Source organism: Cyprinodon variegatus, unplaced genomic scaffold (assembly GCF_000732505.1).
Source record: "Cyprinodon variegatus isolate N-32 unplaced genomic scaffold, C_variegatus-1.0 Scaffold574, whole genome shotgun sequence".
NCBI classification, from domain to species: Eukaryota; Metazoa; Chordata; class Actinopteri; order Cyprinodontiformes; family Cyprinodontidae; genus Cyprinodon; species Cyprinodon variegatus.
The window spans coordinates 441152-451826 of NW_015151027.1; the positions used below are offsets into that span (position 1 = coordinate 441152).

Consider the following 10675-nt stretch of genomic DNA (forward strand, 5'->3'; position numbering starts at 1 on the left):
TTCTGTCCCAGTCTGAGGGAGGAACGGCCAACTCTGGAGACGAGACGCAAACCGAGGTTCTGGACGTTCAGGAGTGCTGTTTACTTCTCCAGCTCGCGGCTCACTGGCTTTCCTTGCTAATACCGGTTCCTGTGGACGAACTGGAGAGGTTGGAGAAGAAGCTGTGGTTCTGTCGGGTCCGGAAACACGTGCTTACAGCTACCATGGAGAAAGACAGCATGTTCAAGCTCCCACCAGCAGCCGTCCTCCCTGAAACCAACGCCTATGACATGTTCATGAAGGACTTCACCTTCTCCAGCATAGCAGATCTGAACACAGAGAAATACCTGAGACTGGATGGGTTCCCGAGTCCCTCAGAGAACCTGGATGAGTTAGATCCTGAGTCTGATCTGGGTTCTGAAGGGAGGAGAGTTTTAGGAGGACTTATTGGTCAGTTACTAGATCAGGGTGGTCTCCATGAGGCCAGTCGTGTTTGCCGACATTTCTCCATCCACAGTCCAGATGTGTGGAGGCTGCTGCGCTGCCATGCTTTGGCAGGTGGGGTTTTAGCACCAGAACCGCAGGAGGAAACCCCAGAAGGAGCAGAAACCAAAGCGCTGACACACTGTAGGTTTCCTCTGACATCTTCTAATAACCTGTCCTCCACTGCTTCTCTAAGTCTTCTCTTTCTCTACCTCCAGCTCCCTCGCTCAGCAGTCTGTCCTCCTTTGTGATGGTGCCCCTCCCTGAAGATGCAGTCACCATCCAGATCCAGAGGCTGCTGGATCAGTGTCGCCATGGAAGCAGCTACTGCAAACAGATCCTCAGCCTGTACCAGCTCTCTAAGGTCTGTGGTGTGTGAATGCAGATCCCTTTCCAGCAGCTGGTCAGGCCTGCTGTAGTAGTTAAATAACTGCTTCTACAGTTTGGTTCATTCAAGCTGTCTGTTCCTGTTCTCCTCATCAGGAGATGCAGTGCCCTTACAGTCAGCTCAGCAGGGAGGAGCCTCAGTCTGTGCTGCAGAAGCTCCTGCTTCTGGAGCAGCCGGACCGTTTCAGGATGGCCAAGGCCTTCATCAGAGCTCAGGGTCTGGGTGCTGATGCTGTGGCAGAGCTGGTCTCCGACGCTGTACTTCAAGGCCTGCTGGCTTCAGCCCAGGACCTGCAGCCTGGTGAGAGCCAAGATGGTTTCTACACTAGATGCTTCTTGTTCCTTTGCCTGTTTCTCAGTTGGATCTGTGCTCGTCTGAACCAGGAGACAAGCAGATTTTTAGACCGTCCGAGGGGAATGAGTCTCTGGTACAGCTGATCAAACTGTGTGACGATCCAAACTTGGTGGGACTCAGACTGCTGGAAAACCTCAACACGGTTCCGCTGAGGGAGCTGAACTCCAGTATGAAGAACTGAACCCACTCAGTACCATCGTGTTTGATCACAGCAGTCTCTTCCGTGTGCGTCACTGAACCACTTCTTGTCTTGTTTCCCTCTCTGGTGTTTAGTCGTGGAGCTGCTGATTGTGGCTCACAGCTGTTTCAGTCTTACCTGTAACATGGAGGGGATCGTGCGTGTTCTCCAAGCTGCTCGTCATCTGAGCCACACCTACCTGGCCCCAGGAGAACACTACAGCCTGATGGTGAGTGCACATACATCACTAAATGTCCCTCAGAGCTTTTCCTCTCACTAATGTTGAACTAAATATCAACAGGAAGTAAAGATCTGTTGGATGGGTTGCCTCTGTTTTAATATTTATGGTCTGGAAACTGTTGTTGACGTAGAAGCAGACAGCAAAGGGGGGGAGTGGTGGCTTAGTGGTTAGAACACTGTGCATGACTCCCTGGAGGTTCTGAGTTTCAAACCATCTCCATTTTGAAGCAGTGATTTAGGAGCCATTCATTCTACTGTGTGCAGAATCTATAGTTCCTCTTCTATCGTGGTGGGAGTCTAGGAAGCGACTGCTAAATGGGTACTTGTTGATGGCATTAAAATTATTTCTAAGAGCATTACAGGAGCATTAAAAAGCAATAAATTACAGTTGCTCATTCCTGTATATTAAGGATCAATGGGTCTATACCCAACTCCACTACTTCCTGAACTTAAGCCGGCTCCTTTATTTCCTGTGTTTCATTACTGATCTTTTTTACTATTTTTCAAGGCTGCACTTTAAAAAAAAATGCAATTGTCCAGAATGCTGTTCTAAACTAAATTTCTTTTTGTTTTACACAAATAAAGACAAATAAAGTCTATAAACCATACAGTGGGAAAATAAGAAAGGTACCATTTTGAGAATTAGAAGCAGTGTACATGAAAAAAAGTTTCTTATAGTGTTTAATAGCCTGTAAAGCTTGGAATCCAGAGGTTCTGAGTTCGAGCCCCACTCACACAGACTGCCACTCTGGGTCCCTGAGCAAAAGGAGCTCAACCACAGACTGCTTCCCAGGCACCAACAGTGGCAGCCCACTGCTCCCCCAAGGGGATGGGTTAAATGCAGAGAGCGGATTTCCCAATTGTGGGACAATAAAGGATTTGCAAAGTGGTATGTAGTGAGGATCTGGCATTAAGAGTCAGGTGGGACCTTTTGGACTGTCCATGTTCAAGGTGTTAAATCCCTGCAAGGTCAGATGGCGACGCAGACATTCAATTCAAATCACTTGTCATCTTAGGTCAGTTTATAGATCCAGATCAATCAGATAATTCAGTCAGATTAAAAGTTTAAAGTTTTTATGTAAGGATAACCAGCTAAGCATCCAGTCATTGATTTTACTGGATTCTCTCCTCCTGGATGAATATGCAGCAATAATAGACAGGAAAAGCTCCCTTTTAACAGGATAAAGCCTTGAGCAGAACCAGAACCAGGCTCAGTGAGAGCGGCTTACTGCTGAGGGCCGCATGTGTTTCAAGGAGACAGAAAAATGCACAGAAAAGGAACATAGAAACACAGATCTATAAATACTATGTTAGGAAAGATAACGGTAAACTAGCTCCAAAGGTGGTTCTGTCTGGGAAAGAAACTGTTAAGCAGATGAGCTCTGAGCCAGTATTCATGTCAAGGGGATGAAAGAGAGCACATCCAGTTAGTCAGAGTAAATCTGAACCCATAGCTATGTCTAGGAGAGAAACAGGACTAAACCATGAAAAACAGACCCAGCTGTATCATCGATAATTCGGAAGCTAAGTTAAGTCATCCAGGTTTTTAAGGCCGGCGTCTATTTAATGGGTTAGTCTCATCTAGATTTATAGACCGATACAGCCGAGTGTCATCAGCATATCTGTGGAAATAAGGGTGGAAGTATTTGGTTCTGAAATAATAAAAACGACCTGCTTTGGTGGGTCTGTAAGCCACACCCCCACCAAAGCAACCCCCAGCCCTATCCCCACCCTATCCCTAAGGTAACCTCGTATAGATGTTGCTGGAAAGGAGAATTTGCTCCTAAACAGTGGTTTCCTTCAGTCATTTAGGAACTAAAGGTGATATGATGTGAGGAGCGTCATTAGAGTAGAGCTGCAGGTGAACCACCTGGATAAAGTCCCTGCATGTAGCTCTTGGTGTGTTTTCAAATGTCAAAACTGTTCCCATCTAATGAAAATATATTTTTGTTCCTCTTGGTGAAGAGGGGAAATGGACACAACCTTCTGAGGTGTTTGTTTGTGTGCAGGTGCGTCTACTGACCGGTATTGGCAGGTACAATGAGATGACGTACATCTTTGACTTGCTCCATCAGAGCCATCGCTTTGAGATGTTACTCAGGAAGAAGGTGGAAACAGAGAGGGGACAGGTTTGGCTCTAACTCTCCAAACGTTTAAATTTCACCAGTAACTAAAGTCAGAAATCCACATATTTGTCCTTTCTTTTTAATTTGCACCTTTAATGTGGAGGATTTTAGTTAATTTTCTACCAACATAAAGAAAGCTTGTTTTCTAACCAGACATCAGCTCCATTGATCATTTATTCCTTCTGTTTGCAGAGCTCTAGTTTGAAGACTGCTCTGCTGGATTACATCAAGCGCTGCCTCCCTGCTGATAGCGAGAAGCACAACATGGTGGCGCTGTGTTTCAGCATGAGGAGGGAGATCGGAGAAAACCATGAAATTGCTGCCCGGACTCAGCTGAAGATGATTGAATCTCAGGACTGGGGTGAGCCGGAAAACACAGTCTCCGTTCTGTCGGAAACGACCTGCTCCTTTGATTGCAGACTGAGATTTTCTCTTGGTGAATTTTTTTAAACAGTTGTGACTCCTGAACTGAAGAGTTCGCTGATGAAGGTGTTGGGTCTGCTGAAGGATGCTGCAGAAAGTTTCTCAAAGGTACTTGATACAAATGTGAAGGATCAAGGGGGGTCTATGCCCAACTCCACTACTTCCTGACATTCAGCCAGCTCCTTTATTTCCTGTGTTTCATCACTGATCAATTCCAGTGACCTCTGACCACTGTCTTCATGGTAACTGACACCTGGATGAATCCGTCTGTCCAGTAATGAAAGACAGGAAATAAAGGAGCTGCTTGGGGCCCTGCCCCTTCTTATGACGTCAACATATGGCAGCTCCACTTGGACAAACTGTATTGCACCCGACAGGAATTTAAAAGTAGTGTAGCTTAATTTGACTAATTGACCGAGCTAAAAGACGCTAACCTGTTAGCTACTGAGCACAGCTAGCCACAGCGCTACACAGATCTCCCCTTTATATCATGGTCTTGCAGTTACTTTGTTCACTATAAACTGATTTTTTTCAGTTTTGTTATCAATCAGGTAAAACTTCATCGGCCACTAGACATGCTAACACTACAGAAGCTCCCAACTCGGCACTCGGATGCTGCGTGATGTTATTATCGTTATCTAGGCAACCACAATGTTTTACATCATGTGGGAACATTCAGCCAATCATGTAGCGTAACGTCACTGGCATGCGCAGGGCCCGAGTACATCCGACCACCCGAGCAGATCTGGTCCCTACACCGGCAGAAGATCAGGAAATAGGGGGGTTGAGCATATAGTTTGTGTGTGGAGTTGTTTTTATTACCTTGTGGGGACAGTTTTAGGACAGTTTTGTTAAATTTGCTGCATTGTGAGATCTTATCGGTACTTATGGGACTACAACTGGTCCCCATGATGAGGAAGTATCTTCTTGGGTTTGGGTTAGGTTTAGGACTAAGGTGTAAGTTCAGTTTAGGTATATGTTGGTAATGGTTAGAGAAATGAATGGAAGTTGTCTGTATCTGTGTGTTCCTACCAGGACTCATGCGTTCGTCAGGCGAGTCGCTGCATCAATCAAGCCAAACTGATCACTCTTCAGCTCCACTTGTTGAACCAGGGATCAAACCTTCGCATCATCAACCTGAAGCCCACAGAGCTGCACGCTGCCTTCATGGCTCTGCCCCGATGTTACCAGGTGAGGATCAGTTGCAGTCAGTTCTGCTCTGACTGCAACTAAGGTCCATCTGGATCGGTTCTGAAAGCAGCCTCTAATTGAAGAATAAGGTATTTTTATCCCAGGGTTTTACCTCAGATAAAAAGAAAGTAAACGTGATATCAAAAGATTCAGGTGTACGGAAAATCAGAAACTCTGATTAATCGATTATTGAAATAATGATCATCTAATTTAGTAATCTATTAATTGTTAACTGTAGTATAGAGACTCTAAAACAAGCCTTTATCTGACAGAGCAACCCACTTTCAGCAGTTTGCATTTAAGATAAAAAAAAAAAAAACTTTTTCATCTGTCAATAGGCTCTATTCAGATCTCAACGGGAAAAGTTTGACGTGGTTTAATTCCGTAAAAAGTCTTCTTTAAGGAACCTTTTGCTATTCAACTATTAATAGATTAATCGAAATAATAAGTGACAGAATTATTGATTTGCAAAATAATCGTTAGTTGCAGTCTGAATTTCTACCTTATTAAATGAAAAACATGTTCTATTAGATAGTTTGCGAACACGCTCCCTCACCACTACTAACAGGACAATCACAGGCGACGTCAAAACCGAACCACATCACCAGCCTTCTACCTCCGTACCAGGAAGTTAGCGTGTAGACCCTCTCTAAGATGAGATGCAGTCTTTAATGTTTCATCCCTTTTTTGTCTGTATAGAAGAAACATTGTAGATGATTTTAATGCTTCTAGTTATCTGCCAAAATATCGGCACATCCAAAATAAACAGAATAAAGCCCATCATAAAACCGGGTAGAGTTTGAATCTTTTTTTTTGTTCTGTTTGAAATGAGAACCAAAAACTGTTAACTTTGTTGTTCAGGATTCATGCCTGAGAATAAAGTAGCAATTATCTCATAATCATTTATTGTTTTATTAGCTGTTGCTCGTCGATTGTGTCCCTGTTCCTGTTTTACAGTCACTCTGTCTCTGTGTCTCAGGTGTTTGTCGTCTCAGAGGCCTACAGCTACAATCCAGACTGGGCTGAGATTTTGTACCAGAAGGTGGTTCTGAAAGGAGACTTTGTTTACCTGGAGGAGCTCAAAGGCCTCCGTCCTCTTACCTCCGCCATATTTGAAGACATTTTCAGAAAGTAAGGAATAACTTTTTTACCTTCCAGCCTTAGAAAGTCTGAAGGGTTTGTCCCGTTAAAAATGCGTGTGTCGTTCTAGGCTGGACAGCTCCCCCAGCGGTGTCTCCTCGAACGTGAAGCGTCTGCTGACTCACTGTGACGATGTGTACACCCGATACAGACTGGCCTACCAGCAGAATCTCTATGATGTCACCAAAACGCTGCTGCAAGATAACAAAACGGCCAGCTACATGAATGACAGGCTGAGCAATAAAGCGTTTATCTGAGCCAGCAGCCTGATGGATTCATGTCTGTATGGACCTTTATACCTCCAATGGTCTCTGAGCTTTACTTAAATGATGTCAGTCAACAGCAGGTCTTTATGTTTCATTCACTACAGGAAAACCTCATCTTCTTTGACCTTTTCAGTGGTATTAATTTCCTCTTTCAAAACAAACATCTTTAAATAACACAGCCATATGAAAGATTTAAAAATAACTAAATGTGTATGAATCAATTTGATATCAATAATTTATCGTGATTTATGCTTCTGTTTTGTAATTCTGAAAACTAAATTATATTTGTGGAAATAAAAAAAATTGTTGTGCATAGTTTTTTTTTTTGTTTTGTTTTCTTTACAATTACTAAGATTTTTCAATGACTATTCTAGGCTCATAGTAACTAAAATGAAGGATCAAGGCCTTATGAAATATCATCTGTCTTTAAAATAGTTTTTTATACTGAGTGATCAAATACACCGATTTATTTACATCTAAAAGGCTTTAATCAAAGAGAGTAAACTGTTATTTAAAGATACTTAGAAATATGTGTAAACTATGGTATTTAGTTTTTGTGTAGATAAAATTAAATTTCTATGAATGAGGAGTTTCTTTACTTTTTATTGGTTTTTAATTTTAAAAATTATAATTATGATTTTATAATTATAAATTAAAATGAGGACCCAAACAAAAATTTTGCAAATATCAAGGAAATAGTAAAACGGTACTGGAGGGTGGTTGGAAACAATCATGTACAAAGATAAGACAGAAATGTTTAATTATTATTATATAATCCACTTTTGCCACATTTCAATAAATGTCTCTTTTTGTTTTAGGTCATTATTTCCATTGCAAAGCTGCTCTATCAATGTATCTACACTAGAGGCCTCCTCTTTCTTTAATGATGTCTTGCATGCCACCAGTCATATTCTTAGTTTATCTTTCTTTCTCTGCTCCAGTTCCACTAGATCCACCAAATAAAGCAATTTTAAAACAGAAATTTATTTTTTGATGAAAACACAGCCTCTTAGTTTATCTAATATGCAACCAAAATGGGCTCCCTATAGGGCAGCACCAGACAACATGATAGCGAGACACCTCTTTGCCTCCACAAAACTCCTAACATGTCTTGCTGGAATATAATCTGTGTTGGTGAGGAGTGCAGAAATAACAGATTAGGATTATTCCACGAGTCCTCTCTCCAGAGTGGTGAATTTGTCGATCAGTCTTTTAGATGGATTATGTTGCCTTCTTTTTCCATTCTTGTTTTTACATTAAATCTATTTCCTTAATCAAGAGATTGAACATGTCTGTATATTTTTATTATGAAGGCTCACCTTTAGAAGCTTTTACAAATACCTGTAGAATTTCATTCACATTCCTTTTTTTTCTGATGTATTTTGTAGATACATGAAGAAGTCCTGGTTTGGTAAACCAGATTGATCCTTGAGGTATTAAGACACTTCTAACCGTGCTTTTTATTCAGTATGTCATGTCTGTGGTTGTATTGATGAGGTGTAAATTGGAGGGGGCGGGGCTATACCCAAAACATTTCAAGTCTATATCGGTCAAAAGTTTTAACGAGTTATTGACCCATGGATGATCTTGATCAGAGAGGTGTTTAATAACGGATTTTGAATAAGTGCAATGATTGGAAGTTAATTTCCCATTGTTTGGTCATTGTTTCCATCTGGCCTTAAAGCTATCCCTACACTAGGCTATTAAAGGTCCAAGTTCAGCTGCCTTGTAGTAGTCTTTCAGAATAGGAAGAGTTAATCATGTTTCTTTTGATAGAAGGAGAACTTTAGATTGTATCCTGAGGGTTTTTTGCTGCCCATATGTCTCCGAAAACTAATCTGTCCCAAACTTGAACCAGTTTTTTTGGTGTTTCTAAGGAAAATTACTGGAAAAGTTCCTTAAACACCTTAGAATATTCATCCTGATAGATTTGATACCTGAGCTAATGTTTAGCTATAATATCAGGTTCCAACTGTGAATATCTCCCTTAATAACTGGTTTATAATTGATTTCTGCTATTCATGACGGACATGTTAGGATATGAATACATAAGTATTTATGGATTTCTCATCCTGGTTTAGCCGGTATTTATGGCGAAGATCAATAAGGGTTGTCGTCAAAATAAAAAATATAGGCTTTTTTCCATTAAATGTGTATCCTGAAAAGGAGCCATATGCATGTTATTAATGCTGGTAAGGTTCACGCTAGGTCACTTGGGTACATTAAAACTTCATCTGCAAAAGGTTTCAGGTTGTCTATCATTTTTGTCACTTCAATAGTTTCATTCTCTTTTTTCTGCTATTCTCAATAAAAACAGTAAAGACAATAGAACTCAGTGGGCATCATTGTCTTGATGTTTAAATATGAATAGTTCTGAGGCTTCTCCATTAATCCTTAGCTGTGTTGATTCCTTTAATGGTTACTGTTATTTGAGTTGCATGAAGCTGACACCACCCATTCATTAATTCACCCATGTGAAAAAAACTCTACAGACTGAATGACTAGTGCTTCATTAGTGCAAATCAATTTATCATGTGTAAAAAGAGAAAAAAAATGATTTGCCGTTTTTATTTCAGAGAAGAAAAGATGATTATATAGGCTATCCAGATGCCATCAACCAAACTGATGACGGTGTTGCTTTTAAGATCATTTTTGCAAAAGTCATCCTACCTCTGATGTTAGTGCTGCACTAATTTCCCAATAAGAAGTTATCGCATAATATGGCCTAAAATGTAACAGTGGGTCTGTTTACCTTATTTAGGTGTTGTAATGATTGTTTCACAATATTTAGTAGTTTATCAGACTCTGAGATCCTGCTGTTTCCTGTCAGGCCTTGTTGTTGGAACTTCAAAAAAAAAAGCATAGGTGAAAACAGACTGCTGCTAAATTGTTCTCTACCCACAACATTGAATTGGCTTGGGGAGACCATCAAAAAGCCCCACAGGAACTGAAAAAGTGGACCACTTCATCCAGAGAGACATCAGGCTGGCACCTTTATAGTCAAATCTGCATGGCCTGGGCAGAATATATTTAAGAACATGACTTAAATAAACAACAAAATCATATCTTAGCTTGTTTATTTTGTTAAAGTCTTAGATATAGGTTCACGTTTTTCGGGTAACAGCCCCAGGAAGTCTCCCCACAGTGAGAAAGCTGTGAAAGTGCTATATTGTTAGAAGTCCAGAAATAATAAATATAGAGTCTATCCATCATCCTTTCTGCGGGAGTCTTTGTCTTTCACGAGCTGGTTGAGGATGCTGTTCTGTTTTAGCGCTCTTAGGTTGGATATGTCCTCTGCTATCACTGGTATGTCCTCGCTTTGACACGTCTCGTCCCCTTCATCTTCAGACAGCGTACACAGGAGGGCATCGTTCTCATATGTTGGGAAATAATATCTGCAGATCAGAGATTTGGATTAGAGCAAAGCTTCACCTGAGACTGAACCCAACTACAATGTTTAACAATCTTTAGGGGTAAAAGCTATATGTTTATGTCCCTGGTTCTAGATAAAGACAACTCCCTGCTGAATTTAGCATCTCAAAGACAAGTGGACTCACTGTGGCTGGTCCCAGGTAGACATCTGCGGCAGTTTCATCACATGACCCTCAGATATGATGTGGTCCAACATGTCTGCTCTGGAGTCAAACTTAACCTGGCAGCCATAGCAACGGCTCTGGTGGATCTGCCGCCGGATGAAATTGACCAGCTTAACTTGCTGGTAAAACTTAAGGTCTAAAACGAGGGAACAGGACAGAGTTTAGTCATTAGCAAACCGATAAACCCACATTTACCAACTCTGTAGCTCTAAACCAGGAGAGAGAGAGAGAGAGAGAGAGAGAGGAAAGAAAGAGAGGAAAGAAAGAAAGAAAGAGAGAAAGAGAGAGAGAGAGAGAGAGAGAGGAAAGAA

The 10675-nt window shown here is 41.4% G+C and overlaps 2 protein-coding genes across 2 annotated transcripts in view; one reads left to right on the plus strand and one right to left on the minus strand.

Annotated features, from left to right (window-relative positions):
• The window catches only part of spg11 (spastic paraplegia 11 (autosomal recessive)), a 38772-nt gene extending 31738 nt beyond the window's left edge, over positions 1–7034 (plus strand). The window contains 11 exon segments of the mRNA XM_015392111.1: positions 4–606; positions 681–826; positions 946–1150; positions 1234–1371; positions 1478–1611; positions 3632–3751; positions 3941–4109; positions 4203–4279; positions 5207–5362; positions 6342–6493; positions 6573–7034. Coding sequence (XP_015247597.1) covers positions 4–606; positions 681–826; positions 946–1150; positions 1234–1371; positions 1478–1611; positions 3632–3751; positions 3941–4109; positions 4203–4279; positions 5207–5362; positions 6342–6493; positions 6573–6759 — 2087 coding nt within the window. The 3' untranslated portion in view covers positions 6760–7034.
• A 2224-nt stretch (positions 7035–9258) lies between these two features.
• znf277 (zinc finger protein 277) overlaps positions 9259–10675 on the minus strand; it is a 7839-nt gene continuing 6422 nt past the window's right edge. Inside the window, exons 11-12 of the mRNA XM_015392109.1 lie at positions 10326–10500; positions 9259–10163 (exon numbers count right to left, since the gene is read on the minus strand). Coding sequence (XP_015247595.1) covers positions 9971–10163; positions 10326–10500 — 368 coding nt within the window. The 3' untranslated portion in view covers positions 9259–9970. The remainder of the gene's footprint in view (positions 10164–10325; positions 10501–10675) is intronic.